General features: G+C 52.3%; 1 protein-coding gene across 4 annotated transcripts in view; it reads right to left on the reverse strand.

Annotated features, from left to right (window-relative positions):
- The window catches only part of Pkn1 (protein kinase N1), a 31,291-nt gene extending 7,911 nt beyond the window's left edge, over positions 1 to 23,380 (reverse strand). Inside the window, exons 1-9 of one of the 4 annotated variants that reach the window (XM_028862828.2) lie at positions 23,181 to 23,380; positions 16,948 to 17,248; positions 13,745 to 13,896; positions 13,132 to 13,267; positions 7,246 to 7,391; positions 6,534 to 6,747; positions 5,879 to 6,073; positions 3,448 to 3,557; positions 3,215 to 3,358 (exon numbers count right to left, since the gene is read on the reverse strand). In XM_028862828.2, coding sequence (XP_028718661.1) covers positions 3,215 to 3,358; positions 3,448 to 3,557; positions 5,879 to 6,073; positions 6,534 to 6,747; positions 7,246 to 7,391; positions 13,132 to 13,267; positions 13,745 to 13,896; positions 16,948 to 17,248; positions 23,181 to 23,201 — 1,419 coding nt within the window. In that variant the 5' untranslated portion in view covers positions 23,202 to 23,380. Of the gene's footprint in view, positions 1 to 3,214; positions 3,359 to 3,447; positions 3,558 to 5,878; positions 6,074 to 6,533; positions 6,748 to 7,245; positions 7,392 to 13,131; positions 13,268 to 13,744; positions 13,897 to 16,947; positions 17,249 to 18,237; positions 18,341 to 22,223; positions 22,296 to 23,180 lie in introns of those variants that run through there. The other 3 variants (XM_028862827.2, XM_037206029.1, XM_037206028.1) reach the window with 3 other exon arrangements.

Below are 23,380 nucleotides of genomic sequence, written 5' to 3' on the forward strand. Positions count from 1 at the left end.
CGACCTTAAGTACAGGGCACCAGGTGTCTCTGAGGGCAAGTGGTTTGACTCTAGCAAACATGTGTAAAGCTAAGCCTTCGGCAGTGACTACGCACAGGGCAATGACCTCCCTCATGGATTCATCTCCTGATGCGTTCAGAGCACGATGGAGTGGTGGGAAGGGGAAAGGTGTCATCACTACCAGACCTCCTCCTCCTTTCTCTCCCCTGTCTCCCTGTCAGCATGAGAGAGAGCAGCTCTACTCCATGTCGTGCTTCGCCACAAACCTAGAAGCAACGGGGTCACGCGGTTGTGACCTGAGACCACGGAGCCAAGGAAACCTGCTGCCTTTGCGTCTCTGTCCTCAGGTCTGTTGTCCTGAGGACAGAGGATCAGCACAGCTCACTGCTTTCCCCTCACTCTGACAGAGCGGTCTGTCCTTGTGCACAGCTCAGGGAACACAGTCCATCACGGAAGGAGACATGGCAGCTCAGGCAGTGAGGCCATAGTGGCGCAAGACTGAAGCAGACACTTCTCAGAGGACCAGGAGGCAGAAAGCCAGGAGGAAGGAGGGCCTAACTACAGTCCTCATGGTCTGTCCATAGTGACACACTTCCTTAAGTGAGGCTCCACCTCTTAAAACAGCCACCAGCTGGGGAGCAAGTGTGCAAACACAAGCCCTCGTGGGGGTTGCAATAGTTAGTGTTAGTTATCAACTTGACTAGAATCACCTAGGAGACCAGCCTCTAGGCACACTCATGAGGAAGGCCAGCCTCTAGGCACACTCGTGAGAGAGGCCAGCCTCTAGGCACACTCATGAGGAAGGCCAGCCTCTAGACACACTCGTGAGAGAGGCCAGCCTCTAGGCACACTCATGAGAGAGGCCAGCCTCTAGGCACACTCATGAGAAGGCCAGCCTCTAGACACACTCGTGAGAGAGGCCAGCCTCTAGGCACACTCGTGAGGGATTGCCCAAGGTGGTTTTGCCTGGCAGGGAAGGACACACCCGATGTGAGAGGCAGCTTTCCCTAGGTGGGGATCCTGGAGCAGCAGTCACCTCTGCTCCCCGATTTCTTCCTATGCAAGGGACCAGCTACTTACAGTTCCCACTGTCTTGGCTTCCCCACCATGATGGACTGTGAGCTAAAAGAAACCCCTTCTTCCTCAAATTGCTTCTGTTAGGGTAGTTTACCACAGCCACAGGAAGGGTACTTAAAAGGGAACATTCATAGTCAAACCGTAACAGGCTTCCACTTTGGAAACGGAGGAAGCAAGCAATTAGACGCCCTCTGGAGGGAAGGAAGAGGTCTGAACCAACAAGTCCAGAAACCAGTGTACATCATCTACTGACTTCATTCCCAAGTGTGGTCCCAGGTTGGCCACACTGGCATCATCTGGCACTGTTGTTGAGCTGAGCAATGTCCCCAAATGGCCCTGTGTATTGAAGATTTGGTCACAAGCCTGTGGTTCTAGCTGGGGGTGGTATAAGCTTCAGAGCAGGTCCTAGTGGGAGGCAGTGATGTCTTGGGGCATGTCCTCATACAGGGTATCAGGAGCCCAGCTCCTTCCTGTCTCTCTGCTTCGGCATCCCATTAGGTGCACAGGCCTCCTGCACTGGTCCTGCTGGACAACATGCTGAGCTACGAGCCCAGATCAGTGGGGCTAAGGGACCAAGGACAGAAACCATGGCCAAAATAAACCCTCTCTGATTATTTCAGGTATTTGTCACACTGACAGAACAATGCCTTATGGACCTGGGAACTTCTAGAAATATATTCTCAGGCCCCTATATCTCTTCCACTGAATCAGAAACATGAAGGATAGAGCCTGGCTCTTTGTTTCAGAAGCCCCCAGGGATGACAGAGTCACCCATGAAGGGAAACCATGATGATTTAGTTTAGTGTTCCCAACTCCAACACGTTATAGGTATTAAATTCTAGACTCAGAGTGTTCCTGTACAGTTGCCATGTGTGGAGATCAAAATTTAAATGACTCAAAACTTCAGTGAGGTAAAAACTTTGGTTTCCACTTACACTAGCTACACTTCAGACAGAACATTCTATCCACAAGGGGACTCAACATGATAGGCTCGGTGAAGACGGAGCTCCAGAACGTTCTGCGAGGTGCAGCCTCCACTCGCTTAGGCCGCCAGCAGCCCCTTGCCGCTGTTTAGATGGCTATTGCTGCTGTCTTGTCGTGCTGGGGATGGAAGCCAGAGCTGAGTGTGCTAGCCTCATGCTCCACAGTAGGCTTCACCACAGAGTTTGGTTTTTTTGACACAGACCTCACTATATAGCCCAGGCTGGAGTGGCAGAAAACATGGGTTTGGGGCTTGTTTTTGTTTTCCAGACAGGGTCTCTCTGTGTAGGCCTGGCTAGCCTGGAACACATTCTATAGATCCAGCTGCCTCAAACTCGGACCTGCCTGCCTGTTTCCAGAGTGCTGGATTGAAGGTGTGCACCACCACATCCAGCTGTTTGTTTTTAAGGCAGGCTCTCTCCCTCTTTCTTCTCCTTGGTTTTTCAAGACAGGGTTTCTTTATGTAGCTCTGGCTGCCTGGAACTTGCTCAGTAGACCAGAATGGCCTCAGACTCAGAGATCCACCTGCCTCTGCCTCCAGAGTGCTGGGATTAAAAGTGTGCACCACCACCTGGCTTTGGGTTTGTTTTTTGGTAAATCTTTTATATTCCTGCTCACCATGTGGCTTGAGGTTATATGAAGCTAGTTTTTTTGTTTATTTCATGTATGGGTGTTTTTCCTGCACGTATGTCTGTGCACTACATGTGTACCTAGTGACCACGGAGGCCAGAAGAGGGTGTCAGAACCCCTGGAATTGGAGTTACAGACAGCTGTGAGTGGCCATGTAGGTGCTGGGAATCAAACCCAGGTCTTTTGGAAGAGCAGCCGGTGTCCTCCACTGCTGACCCATCCCTCCGGCCCCCCATCTAGTTTTATCTGGACTAGAAATGGGACCTGGGGCTCGGTGCATGCTAGGCGAACCCTCCACCCATTGGGCCCGTCACCAGATCAACATGTAATCCGCTGAGCGCAATCTGGGAACACATCACGTATGTGGTCTGTGACTGCTGAGCCTGTCTTAGCTGAGACATGCTACTTCTGGCCTCCTTCCCAGTTTTCAGGAGCCTTACTTCCCAGGAAGGCTCAGAGCCATCTGAAGTGAATCTCCCCAAGCTGGACGACCAGGGGTAAGGGGTCAGGGGTCATCAGGCCGTACCTCAGCCACCAGGCAGCCCTGGGGTTCCATGTCTAGCTGCACCTCATGCCTCTCGTTGTCCAAGAAGTCCTCCAACTTGAGAAATTTGAGCGCACACAGGCCCCTCTGGTCCCGCCAGAACACAGCCAACTCCAGCTCCCGGGCCTCGAGGGAGAGGAATGGGGCCATCATTTCGGGTGTCTGAAGCCCAAACCCCTCTTCCTCTAACCCCATTGTCCCCCAGCTCAGCTCACCCTCTCCAGCTCCAGGGTAAAGCTCTGGTCCCAGGCATTGGGGCCACATGGCTTCCAGGCTGTCTGTCCCACCACTGCGTTGTCCAGCTTGAGCACGGTGCTGACCTCAGCTGAAAGCAGGAGAGGGAGGAAGGGGGGGGGGGTGCTCGCTCCACATCTTGTCCGTGTCTTCCGAACACCTCCCTCAACACTCTGCTAGCTGGCCTTGCACAGTAACGCCTCCAGTTCATGGTGGGTTTGGGAGAAGAGATTGTTCATTTTGTGTGTTTTCCTTTGTGTGTGTTCATTTTGTGTGTTTTGAGACAGAACCTTATTCCAAAGACCAGGCTGGCCTAGAACTCACTATGTCACCCAGACTGGCCTTGAATCCTCCCACCTTAGCATCTCAGGTGTGAGGATTACAGGCATGCACCACCATGTCAGTCCTCATTTTTGTTTTATGTTGAGATAGTGTTTCATGTAGCCCAGGCTGGCCCTGAACTTCTCTGCCCTTCCTGCTTCTACCTCCTAAATTCTGGGAGGTTTGTATGATACCAGACATGCGTCTGGTTAGTTTGTTTTTGAGACAGAGTCTTGTGTAGTTCAGGCTAGCCTTGGATACACTTTTAGGCTGGTTATGAACTTTTTATTGCCCTGTTTCTACTTCCAAGCCTGCTGGAATTATCCAGTGCTGGGAATCAAACTAACGACCTCACATATGCGAGGTGAGCACCACACACAACCCCTGTCCCTAGCCTGCTGCCGTGCCCGCCAACACCATTCATCTCCTTCCCTTCAGACGGGCTCTGAGCTTTAGTTTAAGAAGATGTAAACTCTTTCCCCATTGAACACTCTCTACCCCAGCACCTGCCATTCTGCTTCCCGTCTCCGAGGGTCTGATGGCTCTGTGACACACTATGAGTAGAATCAGGTGGTCCTTGTCTTCTTGTGACTGGCTTCTTTCACTTACCACACAGTCCTTGGTGTCTATCCATGCTGCGGCATGGCACATGGTCTCCTTGCTTTTGAGACTGAATCCTAGGCCACTGTTTGCATAAAACAGTGTGCCTCTCCATCCATGGACATGGCTTCTCCTTTCTACCATCATGAATAATGCCACAAACTGGGTGTCTAACACCTCAGACCCTCATTCAATTCTTTGATGGACACACAGAAGCTGAATTGCTAGGTCACGTGGTTATTGCTAATTTCCCTTTTTATGTTTGCTGGGCTTAGGATGGAACCAGGCCTCAAATATATTAGGCAAGTGCTCTACCCCAGCCCGTGATCCTATCCCCTCACTGGAGATTACAGGCAGGAGCCCTACCACTGAGTCACACTCTGCCACTGGGGGAGTCCAGGCAGCTCTAGCACTGTCCCATGTCCCCAGCCCTGTGCTATTTCCCACAGTGGCTGCTTCACTCTATTCCCACACTCCATGTACACAGATTCCAATTTCTCTGCATCCTTCCTTACATTTGTGGGGGTTTTGTTTTGTCTTGTTGTTACTGTTTTGGTAAATCATGCCAATGAATGTCACCTCATTTTGCACCCTCATTTTGTATTTTATGTATTTATCTTAAGTTTAATTTATTTACTTGTATTTTTATGTGTAAGAGTATTTTGCCTGCTTGTATGTATGTGTACTAGTCGTGTGCCTGGTACCTGAAGAGGTCAGAAGAGGGCATCAGATTCCCTAGAACTGAATTTATGAAGAGCTGTGAGCAACTCTATGGATGGAACCAGGCCTCAAATATATTAGGCAAGTGCTCTACCCCAGCCCGTGATCCCATCCTGGAGTTCCAGGGGATCTGATGTCCTCTTCTGACCTCCCTGGTCACTACACTTACGTGCACAAACTCCCACTGGAACCGAACCCAGGTCCTCTGCAAGAGCAGCCAGTGCTCTCAACTGCCGAGCCGCCTCTCGGGCCCCTAACTTTTATTTATTTTTTTATTATTTTTATTTATTTATTTGTTTGTTTGTTTGTTTTTTGAGACAGGGTTTTTCTGTGTAGCTTTGCACCTTTCCTGGAACTCACTTTGGAGACCAGGCTGGCCTCGAACTCACAGAGATCCACCTGGCTCTGCCTCCCAAGTGCTGGGATTAAAGGCATGCGCCACCACTGCCCGGCTAATTTTTATTTTTTTAAGTATGTATATATGTGTATATCTGAGTGGGAGTTTGTGCATGTAAGTATAGTGACCAGGGAGGTCAGAAGAGGACATCAGAGCCCCTGGAACTGCAGTTATAGCAGTTAGGAGATACCTGATGGGTTGGGGTCCTCTCCGGCCCCCATTTAATAGTACAAAAGTCGGTGCCCCTGTGGTCCCAGCTGAGCCCAGAATCTGAGGGCAGCCTGGGCCACGCGAAACCCTGGCCTTAGATAAACAAATGGACCAATCAGTGATAAACACCGCAAACGCAGACACCCCCCCACCCATCCACTCACTTGTGTTCTCAGCTTCCCCCTTGACGCTGCTCCGTCCACTAAGGCTTCCACTTCTGCTGTAAAGGCCCCGAGCTGGGCGGCTCAGGAAAGGGGGTCGACTGTCGGGAGTCCCAGACGCCCCCACTGAGGGGGAAGGGCTCCAGGGGATGGTCTCTGGGAGATCCCTGCAGCCCACCACTCGTACTTCCAGGGTCCCTGCAGGAAGGGCAGGTTCACGGAAGGCAGGCTGAGGAGACAGGCAGCAGGGAGAGGATCTCGGCGCACGCAAGTGGCGAGCATCGGAGAAAGCTAGTGGGGGCCTGACAGGGCCCGAGGACAGGACAGTGGTGTAGGGAGCTCAGGGTGCTGACGTTCTGACAGGAAAAAAATGCTCAGGGCAGCCAGAAGTGAGGCCCGAGGAAGAGAGTAGGGTGTGGGGGCTGAGGGTTAATGATCTGCCGCGGGCTGGTGACTGGGCAGAGGGAGGCAGGGGTGAGGTCAACAGTCTAGAATCAGAAGAGAGCAAGAGGACGGGGTGGCTTGGCTAGCAGAGGCAGAGATGGGGACCAGGATAAGAAGGGACAGTGGGATGAGCAGCATTCGGGGCTGAGAAGCCGGGGACCCAGGTAAGGCGTCTGGGAGGAGGCCCCAAGGGTGCAGGCAGCCTGGAGCTCACCTGTGAGTGGGGCGGGCTTGCTCAGGGTGCTGTAGTGCGTGGCGGGGAAGGGCCCGGGCAGAATTGCGCTGAAGGCTGCTGAGGAGGCAGCTGTGAGCTCCTCCCGAAGCAGCCGCCCCTTGGGGTGATCAGCCGGCAGCTCCCCCAGGCGCCGCTCCAGTGACTCACGCAGCAAGCCCAGCTTTTGGTTAGATTCAGTCAATTTCTCCTGAGCCTGAGACAGAAGGCAGAGAGAGCTGAAGACAGGCATGGAGAGGCCCATCCCCAAGAACCCATCCATCCCCAGCAACTTCTCCCTCAGGCCTAAACCTCAAACCTATTCGGTGCCATCAAATGGAGCCTTAAAAACCAGGCCTTGCCCTTCCTAGAGCCAGGACCCACTGAGGCTCCATCCTCACCAAAGCCTTTTCCTCCTGGAGGCCCGTCTGCTTCTCACCAGTGCCCACCACCTCACTTAAAGCCCCGCCTCTCGCTGTTGCTCTACCTCTCACAGGCGACAGTTTCGTCCCCACCCTTCCCCGGTCTCTGCCCTGCTCCTAGGATTTATCCTGATGCCCTCCTCTTTCTTATTGAGGCAGGCCATCTAGGTCGCGGCTCCACCTCACCGGCTCCACCTCACCGAGCCCTGTTGAATTCCCCCTCTCTATGTCCCAGGCCCCATCCTCCCGCCTCCCCTGAATGCCCCGCCCCTAGCAGAGGCCCTCGGTGTCACCTCGCTGACTGCCTTGCGGTCTGGGGTCTTGGAAGCACTGAGCAGACGTAGGACGTTCTTGGCACCTTCCGCCACCGCATGCTCCACTCTGAAATGGTGTCTCAGCTCCTCAATTCGAAGCTCTACCGCCCCCAGGTCTGGACCCCCTATAGGCATGGGCCATGTGACAGTGAGACATCCTTCAGACTAGCCTGATCCCATCGCGCCACCATGTGCAGACACAGACGCACCACCAAAGGTGCATCATGGTTTCTCCACTGGAAGGGACTGTCACATTCCCACCCAAACTCAGTCACTCCTACTCAAACACCATAACCCCAGGGACATGGTTACCCGAGCACATTCATAGAAATGGCACACAGGCACACTGATAATCCAGACTCAGGGACAGACAGACTGTAATGGCCCTCATCAGTCCCAGGGCAAAGAGAACACTATAATTTACAAGGGCAGACACTATCTACACCCAGTGGCCATCACCCATACATGACATCTTTCACCAAGGGACTGTCATCAAGACATAACTCAGACATTCCTAAGATGTGGGGCCCCTGCACGTCCTAGTGAGCTGCCACCCATGGGGGCACAGTAAGGAACCGAATGTGTGTCCTGCACCAGTTTACATGTGGAGTTCAACTCTAATGAGACGGTATTTGGAGATGGGGCCTCTGGGCTAGATGAGGTCACAAGAGAAAAAGCCACAGAGCTAGCAGTGTAACACACACACACACACACACACACACACACACACACACACACACGAGCAGCAACGACAAATAAGAAACTAAAAAACCAAACGAACCAAAAGCCGAATGTGATGGAGCACACCTGTAATTCCAGGACTTGGGATACAGAGCCAGAAGTTTAGAAGTTAAAGTTCCATAGTGAGGCTAGCCTGGGCTACATGAGCCCTACCCAAAAACAAAAGAAAGCAAAAGAAGGAAGCAAAGGGCGGGGAAGGGGCGGGGAGCCTGCTAACAAGACCGGCGACCTGAATTTGATTGCCAGAACCCACATGGTGGAGAGAGAGACTGACCCCCAAAAGTTGACCTCGGACCTCATTCTCTTGTGCCAAAACATGCACAAAAATAAATAGATAAAAATGAACAAAAAGAAAAAAATGGTCATAGTAGCACAAGCCTATAATCACAGCACATGGGAGACGGAGGCAGGAGAATTGCCAAAGGTTCAAAGCCAGCCTGGACTAGAGTGAGACTTTGTCTCAAAACATCAAGAATAGTGACTTGGGAGATGGCTCAGTGGTGAAGGGCACTTGCTACTCTTGCAGAGGACCTGGGTTCAGTTCCCGGCACCCACGTTGGGCAGTCTGTAACTAGAGCTCCAAGTGGGATCTGTGCCCACTTCTGCCTTCTCTGGGCACCCACACACATGGCACATGGGCACACACGTAATTTTTTAATTAAAAAAGAATTTTAGAAGCCGGGCGGTGGTGGCGCACGCCTTTAATCCCAGCACTCGGGAGGCAGAGCCAGGCGGATCTCTGTGAGTTCGAGGCCAGCCTGGGCTACCAAGTGAGTTCCAGGAAAGGCGCAAAGCTACACAGAGAAACCCTGTCTCAAAAACATAAAAAACAAACAAACAAAAAAAGAATTTTAGGGCAGTTAGAGATCCTGTACCAAATCAATTAGTTAATTAAAGTGGAGATTGATACAGGAAGACAATTGATGCTAACCTTTGGCCTCTACAGCTATGTGTACACATGCATACACAGGCGCACGTGCATGTGCCCATACACACACACACACACACACACACACACACACACACACACACACACCCTTATGCCCAAGCACAGGGTCAAACCCAATGGGTATAGTGGCACACGTCTTTAATCCCAGCACTCAGGAGGCAGAGGCAGATAGATCTCTGTAGTTTATGGTCAGCCTGCACTACACAGTGAATTCCAGGATAGCCAGAGCTCCATAGTGAGACCTTGTCTCAAAAACAAAAACAAAACAAACAAAAGAAAAAAAAAGAAAGAAGAAAATGGGCGTAGTCATAATGTGGCCAAAGTCCTAGGGCTAAGGTGGGTGTAGTTGTGCTGGTTGGTGATACCAGCACTCAGGAGGCTGAGGCAGAGGGACCACAAGTTCTAGGTCAGCCTGGGCTACCTAGCAAGTATGAGGCTAGCTTGGGCTACAAAGTGAAAGACTGTCCCAAAAGAAGATGGTGGTGCAAAGCACTTTCTGTTTTTCCAGAAGACCTGGGTTCAGTTCCCAGCACCTACATGGTGGCTCACAATCTACTGTAACTCCAGTTCAAGGGGATCCGATGCCCTCTTCTGGCTCTACAGGAACCAGACACATGTACGGTGCACAGAGTGAAACATGTGCACACATAAAATAAATCAGTAAGAGGAAGGGAAGGGGGAGGGGCAACAGGAAAAAAAGGAGGGAGAGGGAAAAAGAAAAAATGAAGAGAAGAGGAGGAGAGGAAGAAAGAGGAAAGAGAAAAGGAAGAGGAAGATGAGAGGAGGAAGAGGAGGAGGAAGAGTTGTCTAACTCGAGCCTTGGGAGAATCCCAGGCGCACCACCTCACTGCCATATGGACAGGGCAGAGGGCCAAGACAGGAAACGCGACCACGTGACACATACGGAAGCAGTCCCAGTGCCAACAGGTGGGGACCCAGTGTCACTGGTGGAGAAAGTGGGGTCATCCCCATGATGAAGGCACAAGGGGACCAAGTCTGACGTGAAGCATGGTCCCTGGTGGCACAGGGGTGACAAGCTGTACACAGACATAGAACATCTGTCACTCACAGACATAAGACCATCACATCCATTCATGGCCTTTTGGGGACAGAGCCACTGTCACCCTGACTCAGTCACCGGTAGCTGGACTTCCTTGTCAGACTTTCTTTGGACCACCAGCCTCCAAATAATGACACAGAGACTTATTATTAATTCCGAAAGCTCGGCCTTTAGCTTAGGCTTGTTCCCAACTCGCTCTTATAACTTAGCCTAACCTGTCTCTATTAATCTACATTCTGTGGCTAGTTACCTATCCTCTATAATATACATCCAACTTCCTCTGTGTCTCACTGGTCCCTTTTTCCCAGAGTTCCTCTCTCTACCCAGAATCCTGCCTAACCTCCCCTGCCTAGCTATTGACCCGTCAGCTCTTTATTAAACCAATCAGGTAGCAGGGTGGGGGGTGGGGGTGGGGGTGGGGCCGCACGCCTTTAATCCCAGCACTCGGGAGGCAGAGGCAGGCGGATCTCTGTGAGTTCGAGGCCAGCCTGGTCTACAGAGCAAGATCCAGGACAGGCACCAAAACAACACAGAAAAACCCTGTCTTGAAAAACCAAAAACAAACAACAAACAAAACCAATCAAGTGCCTTAGGCAGGTGAGGCAAAACATAGACACATCTTCACACAGTGTAAACAGTCGCCCTCTGCCTTTAGTTGTATATAACAATCGTCATGAACACAGCTACAGGGTTGCAGGGACAGGTCGCCTTACACAGACTCACACACTGGCTATTACATCCTCTGCCGCACAGCGTACACACAGTGATGCAGACAGACACTACCGACAGAGCTCATCAGCAGCTGATGCTCCTTTGCCTGTCGGAGTGACACACAGTATTCACAGTGACCACGACAGATGCCTCGCTCTTGGCATCTGTGATGCTGTTTATGTTTGTTTTGTCTCACTGTGTAGCCTTGGCAGGCCTGGAACTCACAAGGCTCTGCCTGTTTCTGCCTCCTGAACGCTGTAATTAAAGGAGTGTGCCACACCCAGGTGCCTAGCGCTGATAAAGTTGGTTTTACCCACAACTTGTCACAATCTAGACTTATCTAGGGAGGGAGTCTCAAGGGGATTGTCTAGATAAGGATGGCCTCTGTGTGTGTATGGGGGGGTCTTGATCACCAGGAAGACCCCCTGCTGTGTGCAGTCTCGCTCCCTGGGCAGGGGAGACTGGATCGTGTGAGGGTTCGCCCCAGCACCCTCACTGCGCACCAGCACGCGTGTGTCGTTCCTGCTCTTTACTCTTGGCAGTGGCTGTGATTCCTGGCCTCTTCAGGTTCCTGCAGCCAACATGTCCCTAATGGACAGAAGCCTGGAACTGTGAGCCAAACAAACCCTTTCTTCATGAAATTGCTCTTGTTGGGATATTTTAAAAATCTTTCTTTTGTATTTTATTTTTATGTTGTATGGATGTTCTGGTTGCATTATGTCTGTGCACCCTGTCATGTGCTTGGTGCCCACATCAGCCAGAAAAAAGTACTGATCCCCTGGTACTGGTTATAGATTGTGAACCACCATGTGGACGCTGGGAATCTCAACCTGCATGCTCTAGAGGAGCAACCAGCGCTCTTAACCACTGAGTCATCTCTCCAGGCCCTCATAACATATATGTATACATTCATTTATAATATGTATTTAATAATATTTAAAAAATATATTTAATAAATAGATATAGCGTTGGGCCTGCACACACAAGTAATATGCAACCACACTGGGATCACATACAGCTTTGGACAGATGTGTCACAGACTAATGTGACAAGGGAGCCACATGACCCAGACTCCTACGCCCATTTCCATAAGGAGTTGGACGGGAGATATATTAAACTTTGTAGCCTTTTTGAGGCAGGATCTTGCTGTGTAGTTGAAGCTGAGGTCGGGCTCAAAACCCCCCTGCTAAGATAAGAGGCCTGTGTCACTACACCTGGCTCACCGCGGCTTGATCACCACTCCTCAGCTCTGTGGATGCGGTGAAAAGCAAACATGAAAAAAATACCTGTGTGCCAGTAAAACTTTGTTTACAAAAGCACACCCGGGCCCGCTGGCACAAGCCTGTAATTCACTCATAAGGTAAAGGCAGGGGGCTGAAAGTTCAAGTCTCGCCTAGGTCACACCGTAAAACCTTTCCTCAAAATAAAAATAAAAGGGATAGCGTAGGGAATGGTGGCACACTCATCCCAGCACTCAGGAGGCAGAGGCAGGTAGGTGGATCTCTGTGAGTTAGAGGCAGCCTGGTTTACACCTAGAGTTCAAAGCCAACCAGGGCTATATAATGAGGCCCTGTCTCAAAACACAAAAACAGGCTGGACATGGTAATGCACACCTTTAATCCCAGCACTCAGGAGGCAGAGGCAGGAGGATTCCTGTGAGTTTGAGGCCAGCCTGGTCTACAGACTGAGTTTCAGGACAGGCAGGGCTATATAGAAAGATCCTGTCTCAAAACTAAACTAAACTAAAAGCAACCAAGGACAGGACTGGAGAGATGGCTTGATCATTGCAGAGCTTGCTGCTCTTCCAGAGGACTCAGATTTGGTTCCCCAGACCCACACTGGGTGACTCAGTCATCTGTAACTCCAGCTCCAGAGATCTAATGCCTTCTTCAGGTCTCTGGGGAACCTGCTCACATAATGTGTGTGCACACACATACAAAAAAAAAAAAAAAAAAAAAAAAAAAAAAAAAAAAAAAAAAAAAAAAAAAAAAAAAAAAACTTTAAAATAAGCAACTCATTTTTTTTTTAAAAAAAAGGGGGGCGGATAGGGTGTGACTGAATGGTAGAGCCTACATAGAATCTACCAGTGAAGGGCTGGGGCATGGTTCAATAATACAACACTGGCCTGGAATATAGGAATTCTGGACTCCATCCTGAACACAACAAAAGGAACAAAGAAAAGGAAGAAAGTAGAACCAAACAAACCAGCGGGCGCATTTGGCCTGAGGGTGGCATTTGGCAACAACTATCCCAGCCCAAACCTTGAATGGGACAAAAGGAAAAGTCAGAAATGGGCAGGAATAGGCTCCATTCACAGTGAAATTAATTCCTGCCTCCTTGCCCTCCACAGCAAAGCATTAAGGGGTGAAAGTTGACCGCAGGAATGTCCAGAGGAAGGTCTCACCTTGGGCCTCATCAGGAGCCACCTGGCTCTCCAGCTGGCCAGCCTGTAGCGCACGGCGAAGCTGCATGCGGATGATGTCAATCTTAGTCTTACTATCCTGCAGCATCTGCTGGGCCGTCAACAACAGCTTCCGGTCCTAGAGACAGACATGCAAGGTGGCAAGAAGACAGGGAACTCAAGTCTGACCACCAACCCTGCTGCCATGCCAGGAAGGCCTTGGGTAAGACAGCGCATTTGTGTGTGCACACAAGAACACATACCCCAGTGTCCCGGGGCCAGAACAGTGAGATAGATAGTCCAGGGGCTTCGATTCTAGCTCTGCCACCAACAGCTGAGTTTTCTGACCTCAACCATGCTCTCCCCCTTCTCTGGGCCTCACCTCCCTCATCTGCAAAGTCTGGATCTCCACTGTCCAGTTCGGACCAGCTGGAGCTACATCCTCTTCAGCTCTCAGAACATCTGGGTGTTTGCAGAGCCACAGACAAATGGCTGTATTCTGCAGCAATGTAAGATGCCTAGAGCAGGCCAAACCAGACAGGAAGAGGACTAGTAGTTGCTAACTGGGACACAGCCTCCTGTCACAGCGATGGAATATTCTAGAACACTGTCCCACCTTTGTGCTGCCATTGCTGTAGGTCTGGATCATGTTTTCTGCCCCCTGCTTGACCTTCAGCTCAATGGCCAGCTGTTTCTCCAGGCCAGCCACTCGGCTCAGGTTGGTGGATGAGCAGATAGGGCTGCCCTCTCCGAGGGACTGGGGAGCATCTGAGGAAACAAGGGCAAGAGAATCACACACCTGCCACTTCAGGGTGCCCAGGAGACCTTGCCCCAGCCCAGCCTCAGAGCTGTCCCAGAAAAGAGCCTGGGGCCAGTCACAGGCAGGAGACACATGGCCCTCAGTGCAGGAGTGGGCCAGCATGAAGGAAGGCGGGCTAGTGACCGGTATGCAGGTCACCTGGGTTGGCTGGAATCAACGCCCCCCATTTACCGAAGGGTGTGTAAGCCCACTGTGTGAGTGTGATTATGTCTGTAAGCCACAGGGGGGTGGCAGGAGTGTACTACCCTAGATGTGGGTGTGACAGGCTCAGGAGGTCTGTGTGAGCTTTCGGTCACTGTTTCTGTTGGTACAACTCAGTTCTGATTGCTAGGGCCTTTTGGGATTCTGGTTGGAGGCTTAGCTGTTACAGTCAGAGGTGAGGTCTGCACCTCAGGGTAATGTATGGGGTCAGGGAGGACTCGCTGCAGAAGGGGCTTATGAGAGTCTCAGCTTGACTCCACCCAGTGCTGATGGATGGTACTGGACCCCAACAGTGGACACAGCTGTGTGAAGAGGGGCTGGAGCTGAGTCTGCTGGCTGTGTGTAGTGTTTGCTGTGGACGGGACAACGGTGAGGCACCTCTGGGGTTGATGTGACCAGGTGGACGAGCTCTGGTGACACTGGTGTGTCTCTCCAGGTGTAAACATTGGATACTGACATGACTATGGAACTGTCTCTGGGATCATGAGTCATGTTTGCTGTGTCGCCCGGAAGGCATCACTGACTGTGCATGTGAACTCTCTGGGTATCCTCTGTGTTGCTGTGACCATGCACCTTGTACAAGAGGAGGCAGCTGTGGCCTTGTATTATTGCTGCATAAACACACATAACACTACTGAACTCTGGCAATGGTAAATTATGTTGTGGGTTCTGTGTGTGTGTGTGTGTGTGTGTGTGTGTGTGTGTGGTGTGTGTGTGTGTACGCGCATACATGTGTATACGTGGAAGCCAGAGGGACAACAGGTAAATTCCCCAATTGCTCTCTACCCACTTTCCTCCCTCCTCCCTCCCTCCCTCCCTCCATCCCTCCCTCCCCTTCTTGACAGGGTCTCTCACTGAGCCTGGAGCTCTCTGACTCAGCTGGTGTGGCTGACGGAGCCTGGAGCCGCCTCTCCACCTCCCGAGCACTAGGATTACCACCACACCTGGCTTTTCCTTTGCCTCTCTGGACTCCAAACCCAAGTCTCCATGCTTGCACAGCGAACATTTTACTGGCTAAGTCAGTTTCTCAACCTGTGGGGTTTATTTCGCTTTAACTATGATCAAAACTTTTAAAAATTTAAAATAGTCACTTATTCATTCATTCATTTATTTTTAGATAGGGTTTCTCAAACTAAAAATTTTTAAAACAGCGAGGGCTACACAGAGAAACCCTGTCTCTAAAAACCAAAACCAAGCAAAACATATTTTAATTTTTATTTATGTGTATGTGTGTATGCCTGGATGTCTTTATGTGTATATGTCTGGTGCACATGAAGGCCAGAAGATGGCATTGGAGTCCCTGAAACTGGATTACAGGTGACTGTGAGTCACCTGATGTAGGTCCTGGGACTCTAACCTGGTCCTCCACAAGAGCAGCATGCATTCTTTACTGCCAGCCCTTTTCTCCTCTTCTCTTCTCTTCTCTTCTCTTCTCTTCTCTTCTCTTCTCTTCTCTTCTCTTCTCTCCTCTCCTCTCGTCTCCTCTCGTCTCCTCTCTCTCTCTCTCTCTCTCTCTCTCTCTCTCTCTCTCTCTCTCTCTCTCTCTCTCTCTCTCGTTTGTTTGTTTGCTTTGAGACAGGGTCCCACTATGTAGTTCTAGAGCTCACTCTGTAGACCAGGCTGGACTCAAACTCACGGGGATCTGCCTGCCTCTGCCTCTTGAGTGCTGGGATTAAAGGTGTGTGCCACTTGAGACAGGGTTTCTTATAGCCTAGCCTGGTCTCAAACTCAGTGTAGCTGAGGATGGCCTTGACCTCTTGACCCTCCCGCCAGCTGGAAGGCTGGGATTAGGGGTTGGTAAACTCCACCCAGTTTATGCAGTGCTGGGAATAGCACCCAATTCTTTGTGCACACAAGGCAAGCACTCTACCAGCTGAGGCTCACCTCCAGCCCTAGACTTCTGCTGCAGCATTTAAAGATTTTAATCTAATGCTGTCCTGGGCAGGAACTCGGGGTTACACACCGAGTGAGCTTTGTGCCACTGGGCTATATCCCAGTCCTCTTCTCATTTTTTTTTTTCTTTTCCTGCTTTTTGAGACAAAGTCTCACCAAGTTGCCCAGGCAGGGCTTGGACTTGCTTCAGTCTCATGAGTAGCAGAGATTATAGGCCTGGACCACTAAACCCAGTAAGGCTCTCGTTTTTTTGTTGTTGAGTTTTTGTTTGTTTGTTTTTATTTGTTTGATTTCTCAAGATAGGATTTCTCTGTGTAGCTCTGGCTGTCCTGGAACTCACTCTGTAGAACAGGCTGGCCTAGAACTCACAGAGATCCACTTCCTCTGCCTCTCGGGTGCTGGAATTAAAGGTGTGAGCCACTACTACCTGGCTGTTTTTATTTATTCTTATATGAATGTTTTTATCTGGAGTGGCTTCTCTTTTTTCTTTTTCTCCCCGGATGGCAAGTATTAAATCAAAGAACACCAGAGAAACAGTCGATAGCTGCTGTTGCATTAGGATGATCGCAGGAAGCGAGGACAGTGACAGTGTGCATGGTCTGGGTGTTAGTGCGACTGAGTCTCTGGGTTTTCACGTGACAGGTGCTGTCTGGGAATAGCTGTAGCTGTGTTCTCGGGATCTGGTGACAGTGTGTAGGTCTTTAGTGTTATCTAGATGTAGGGATATCTAGGTATGCCTAATGCCAAAGACAGCTTTGGGTGGCTTCTGGGTGACACCACATCTTGGTGTGACTGGCCCTGTGAGTCTGGCAATTGCCATGGCTTCTGTTGACCCAGGACAGTATCCTGATGGAATTCAACTCCAGGTCAGTGAGCCCCTGCCTGCTCCCCAGCTTTCTGCTCACCGCTCCCGGCTGCAGGGTCAGGCAGTACCACATGCGCATGCAGCTCCTGCAGCTGCTGGTGCAGCAAGTCAAGGCGTCGAGCAGAGCCCCGCAGCAGCAGCTCCACAGGGCCCAGGCTGCGGCCCAGGTCAGTGGTGGCTCGCCTCAGGTTCTCCGCGCCCTCCTTCAGCTTCAGCTCCTTGCGGATCTCCCGCTTCAGCCGCTCTCGCTCTAATTCCAGCTGCTGCTGCACCCCGGGGGCTGCCAGGTCTGCCCCTGCCAGACCCAGCTGCTCCAGCAGCGACCAGCTGCGAGGCTCACTCTGCAGGGGGAGGGACCAGACACAGAGGTCAGGGGTTAGAGGACAGGTGGCCTCACCAGCCTACTGTACCCTAGAATTCCAAGAACAAGTGCCTGATCCTCCTCCAGGACCCTCATAAATGGCGATATCTGGGCCAGAGAGATGTTCAGGAGCTAAAGGTCTTTGCTGCCAAGCCCGGTGACCTGAGTTCACCCCCCCCAGGGATCTACATAGTGGAAGGAGAGAACCAACTCCTGAAAATTGTCCTCTGACCTCCACTACAACCCCACACACAAATAAATAAATAGGGGTTAGAGAAATGACTCCATTAAAGACATGTATTGCTCCTGCAGAGGAACTGAATTCAGTGTCAAGCCTCTAATTCCAGATCTAGGGGGACTTGATGCCTCTGGCCTCTGCAGCACTGGTGTGCACAGACCATATGCATAATAAGATATAAATAAATAAATAGGAGGCCAAAGAATAGGCCAAGACCAAGGCCTCCTTCCTCCCATTTGTACGGACCAGGTTCGCCATAGGTGGACCCTATCTCCCTTAGTTTGTGACCTATACAATGGGATTCTGGCAGGAAGGTTCCAAGAGATCCCTCTTTCCTTCCAGTTTCCTGCACCCCTAAACAGGAGGTCCCAAGGGCAGGCTACATGTTTCCTTTGCCAGACTCCAAATCCAGGAGAACCCTAGAGACACATCCTGACTTCTCTCCTCGGCATTCCCAAACCAGGAGGTCCCAAGGGCCGGCCCTGCCTTCCTGTCCTCTCTATCTGGTACTCCAAAGAACAACGCTCATCTCCTCCACATCTCGAAACCTGAGAGCTGACATGGCACCCAGAAGTTTCACCCTCCCCTTGAGAATTCCCCTTGAGAATTCTCACTTGTGCCCCATCTCCTTCCTAACCTTAGTCCCCAGTGTGAGGCACCCAGAGCAGGACCTCCAGCCTCGGCCACTTGGGGCCTCCTTCTGCCCATCCCACGGAGACCCTAGCCCCCACCTCCACCTCCAGCTCCAGCTCCAAAGGGGATTCAGCAGCCATCTGGGTCCTGGGTCTGGTCTGAGGGCCACGCCCTCTTCCTGAACCTCAGCCCTGCCAGGGCCTCTGGACTGCCACTTCCTCTTTCCTGTCAGCTCCCAGCATCCTCTGCGCCAGGGCAGCTCTAGGGCATGGGTTGTTTTTTTTTTTTTTTTTTTTTTTTTGTTCTGTTGTGGGTTTTTTGTTGTTATTTTGTTGGGGGATTGTTTTGTTTGAGACAGAGTCTCTCTATGTAGCCCTGGCTGTCCTGGAATTCACTATGGAGACCAGGGTGGCCTGAAACTCATAGAGATCTACCTGCTTCTGCCTCCTGGATGCTGGGATTAAAGGCATGTGCCATGTAAGAGGTTCTTCCCACATCACCCCCTAAATGGCCATGCCTGCTTCTCTGGAGGCAAGCCAGGGCCAGGTAGCCCTCAATTCCTGACCTGGGAGCACACCCTGGACATATACACCCACAGTATGTATGCAGCAGACAGGATCTCACATGGTACACAGCATATGTATGGACCATAGGCTCATAGGTATGATCACATTTCCAGCTTTGCAGGCGTGAGAGCTGCACACAGGCTCACATATGCGCACACAGTACAGGCTCATACACATGTCAGGGGTCAACTTGACAAACCTGTGAAGAGGGAACCTCGGCTGAGGAATTGCCTCTGTCAGACTGGCCTGTGGGCATGTCTGTGGGGCTTCTCTTGATTGCTAACTGATGTAGGGGGCCCAGCTCCTGTGGGCGGTGCCACCCCTGGGCAGGTGAGCCTGGACTGTACGAGAAAAGGAGCTGAGCAAGGCAGAGGAAGTGAGGCAGTAAACAACGTTCCTCTGTGGCTTTGCTTTCAGCCCCTGTCTTGAGCTCCAGCTCCGACTTCACTTCATGACGGACTATCATGTGTAAGACCAAATGAAGCCTTTCTTCTCCACAGTGCTTTTGGTCAGTCTTTTACCACAGCAACAGAAAGCAAACCAGACCAATCCCCACCTGCAGGATCCGTGGGTAGAACACGGGTCACAGGGTGTGCAGCTTCTGGCTCTGCAGGTCTGTGCCTCGCTCACTGTGTGCACAGAATACTGACTCACATAACTTCTCCACCTGCAGGTGCATGCCTGGAATACGTGTGTGCACAGAGTAGTCCCACACACACTGCACTCCCATCCATCTGAGCACGCGGGTGGAACACAAACTCACACATGTGTGCACTCCGTGCCTGCCTGCACAGACCCTTATAGACAAAGCAGCCGTGAGCGCCAGTCTGAGGTCCCCCTGGACGCCGCTCAGACTCACTCCACCTGCCAAGTGGCCACAGCCCACAAGCTTATGCACATGGATGTGCTCACACTTTTTGTCTTTGTTTGTTTGTTTTGAGGTGCAGGGCTTGTACATGCTCACACTTCTTTTCCTTTTTTTTTTCAGGTGCACCGCCTGCCCATGCCCCCACAGCAGCCCTGAGGTCCCTCAGGCCCTCAGCCTCGCTACTGTCTGTTCATGTCGTGCCCCTTGTCCCCAACTTCCCCTTAAGGATCAGAACAGTCAGTTCTGTAGCGGACGGAGTGTGTGTGTGTGTGTGTGTGTGTGTGTGTGTGTGTGTGTGCGTGCATGCGCGCATACAGCTTCCTGCAGACAGGCAGCATCAACTTCCTGCTTCCTCCTCCCCAGATGTCCACCAGCACTGATCACAGCCTGGAGGCCTAGGGGATCCACCTGGCCTAGTAGTAGCTCCCTGAAGCTAACACCAGGAGGAGACCGCCCTGAGTGGCCCCAAACAGCAGCTCACAACTGCTTGCCAAATATACACTAAATCTCAGCTATCGGTGATAGCAGTTGCCAGGCTGTACATATCAGGGACCAGGTGTATATGAGAACATGCTAGTTCCCACTGCTCTAAAAAAATCATATTTTAAAACAGTAGTAGTTGCTGAAGAGATGGCTCAGCAGCTAAGGGCTCACACTGCTCTTCCAGAGGACCCGGGTTCACGTCTAGTAGCCCTGCCAGATGGCTCACGGATGCCTGTAACTTCAGTCCCAGGTGGATCTGATGTCTCTGGCTTCTGTGGGCATATGTACATACCCCCTAACACACATAATTAAAAACAATAAAATCAATAAAAGTAGTAGTAACGGTGATAAGAGCAGCTATAGGCAGTGGGTGGAGTTTGGTAGCATGTACAAGCTCTGTACTTCAAAAGTAACAATAACAGCAGCTACTACAATCCCGTCCAGGTCTCAACTAATGCATTCCATGTTACAGGTATTATTTGTTTTGATCTGCTTCATATTGGTTTGTGCTGGGATCTCATGTAACCCAGGGCAGCGTTGAATTCAATACACAGCTAAGGCTGGCCTTGAACTCCTGACCCTCCTGCTTCCCCCTCGCCAGTGCTAGCGCCTAGCATGGCATGATGCAGATGCTATAGATAGATACATAGGCAGATATCAAACTATCTTCAAAATGAAGAAATTGAGGCCCAGCAAGGCTTGTTACCACACGCCTTTAATCCCAGCACTCAGGACGTGGGGCAGGAGGATCTCTTTGAGTTCCAGGTCAGCCTGGTCTACACAGTGAAACCCTGTCTCAAAAAACCCCACCAAGAACAAAAACAGGAAGAATAGAAGAAAGGAAGAAACTAGCTGAGGCCCTTCGCCCAAGGCCTCACAGCCAGCAGGAGACAGGGCCAAGCTTCCCAACACTAGCCGGGAGGAATCCCGTGTCCATCACACCTTGCAGCTGTGAGCCAAGTCCTCTGAGGCTCTTATGTCCCTGGAGGGTAGCTGGGACTGCAGGCTGACAGCCCAGAGCTTGTCTTGTCACCTCCTCTTTATATATCTGAGTGGTCACCATGGGGGAAACTGAGGCTGGCTCTCAGTGAAGGCAGGGTTGTTTTCTCATCACTTCTAGAAATACATGTCAGTGTCGGGTTGTTGTCTGTGGGGACACCTGTCAAGTGGAGGCCACTACTGCTCAACATCCTGAGGTGCACAGGACAGCCCCCCACCACAAAATGACCGATCCAGGCCCAAACACCACTGCCGGGGCCTCGGGAAGGGGCTTGGGCTCCCAGCTCACAGATAAAGATGTCACAGAAGTCCTTAGAGCACCACCTCTCTCCTCATAACCATTCACAACCCCACTCCCTCCTCCAAAACAGGAACAAGACTCAGAAAGAAAAATGGCATTTGACCCAAGAGTTGGTCAGGGGAGACAGACGGCATTGGGACTGAAACCCAGCCTCACTGAACAACACTCCGATGTGACCAGGCCCCACCCACTGTCCCCCACCAGCACCCCCACCACCAGCAGGCAAAGCAGGTACACAGCCAGGAGCAGGGCCAGTTCAAATGGGGAGCATACAGGCAGAGGAAGAGTGAAGGCCCTGGGCCCCCCCTCCAGCAGAGGAGGCCTGAGACTATGTAAAGCATGCAGGGAAGGAGGCAGGGCCTCCTGGGTCCTCCTCCCCTGGGTGATTCACTTCTGCCCAGGGACAAGGAGTCACTTGAGGGCAGCAGGGCAAAGGCCTGGCCTGGTCTTGAAGAATCAGAACTTGGGCCTCTCCACCTGCCCTCACAGACCTGGAGACACCAGACCAAGAACCCTCACCTCAAGGAACCCGTCTTGGCAAAGCAGTTAGAGATCCAGAACCCCACATCCTGAGATTTCAATGCCTGGGGCGTTTCCAGAATCTAGACAGGACATCCGTTTGCCAGACACAGACAGACAGGCATGGAGGTAGTGGGACAGGGCAGCAAGTCCAAGCAGGAATGAACTTAAGGGAGAAGACAGGAAGGGGACCGAGCTGTGGGTCCAGCCTCATTCTGGGAATCACAGCCTCCATATGTGCCCCGTGTGGGCCACACCAAGCACATGCATGCACTGGGAGAGCCCTACACAGCCTCTGTGGGCTTGAAGGGGAGCCGGCACCCAGTGCATCACGCCTGGAGGTCTGACCTTGTGAGATCGGCAGCACCAGATACGCCCAGCTCCTCGGCAAGGCCGGCAGGCCATCAGCAGGACTGGGGAAGAGGGACAGGAGAGTACAGGGGAGACATGGGGGCAGGTGTAGAAGATGAGAACCAGTTACACAGGACAATGGACTGCACGGTGAAGCACTATCGGAGCCCCAAAGTTACAAAGATCTCAGCTTTGGGTCACTGAATTAGAGGGTGGGAAGTCACCCTGACCCCGCTTCCTCTTGGGAAGGTGAGTTCAGTAATGCCCAACAGGTCACACAGGGAAGGCCATGTGGCTGGCAGATGCCAGTCACAGGTGTCTGTTGTGGGGGAGTGGTGACCCAGCCCTGTCGCCTTCCAGACACAAAATCCTTCCTGCCTGGGTGACAGGACACGCCCCACCTGGGATACAGCTCCATCTGTCAGCCTGAAGGGTGGCTACCGGGGAAGGAGTGGGGGAGCGGGAGGAGGAACCCGGCCTCTGGCCTAATGAAGTGGCTTAGGCACTTCCTCCAACAGGTGCCCATCTGGGTGGCGTCAAGACCATCGTAAAGACGTCTGCGGGCGGGGGTGGCCCGGGCTTTGTTGTGCGGGGGAGGGGCACGGTCCGCGGCAGGGCGCCAGGCACCTGCTCCAGGTGAAGCGGTACCTGCCAGAAACCAAACGCTGAGCACACAGCCGAGCAGGGCGTGGGGACGAGTGGCACCGGAACCCGCAGCTGGCCTCAGACACCGAGGTGGGGCCCCCGCTGCGCCCGCTGCTTCTCGGGGAGGGCCGGAGGAGGGGGTGCGGTGGCAGAATCCCGAACAGCACCCCTCCCTCCGACCACGCCGGCGCCCCCACTTGCTACCAGGGCCCGCGCGGGCTCCCGATGGGGACCTCGTCCCGGGCTCTCCCCGTGCCTGGGGTCCTCCGCGCCGTCCGGCCGCCCCGCGGGTGCGGACAAGTCGCCTACCTGCACGGCGTCGCCGGCCATGTCCTCCGGCCGCCCGCCAGGGGTCCCAGCGCCGAGGGAGGGCTTGCGAGCGGGCGCGGCGGGAGGCGCGACGCCCAGACCCTCCCTGGCGCGCGGCGCGATCCGGCCTGCTCCGCTCGGCCCGGCCTGGCCAGGCCTCCGCCGAGCTGCGCCCTCCGGCCCCAGCGGCTGCAGGACGG

Source organism: Peromyscus leucopus, chromosome 5 (assembly GCF_004664715.2).
Source record: "Peromyscus leucopus breed LL Stock chromosome 5, UCI_PerLeu_2.1, whole genome shotgun sequence".
NCBI classification, from domain to species: Eukaryota; Metazoa; Chordata; class Mammalia; order Rodentia; family Cricetidae; genus Peromyscus; species Peromyscus leucopus.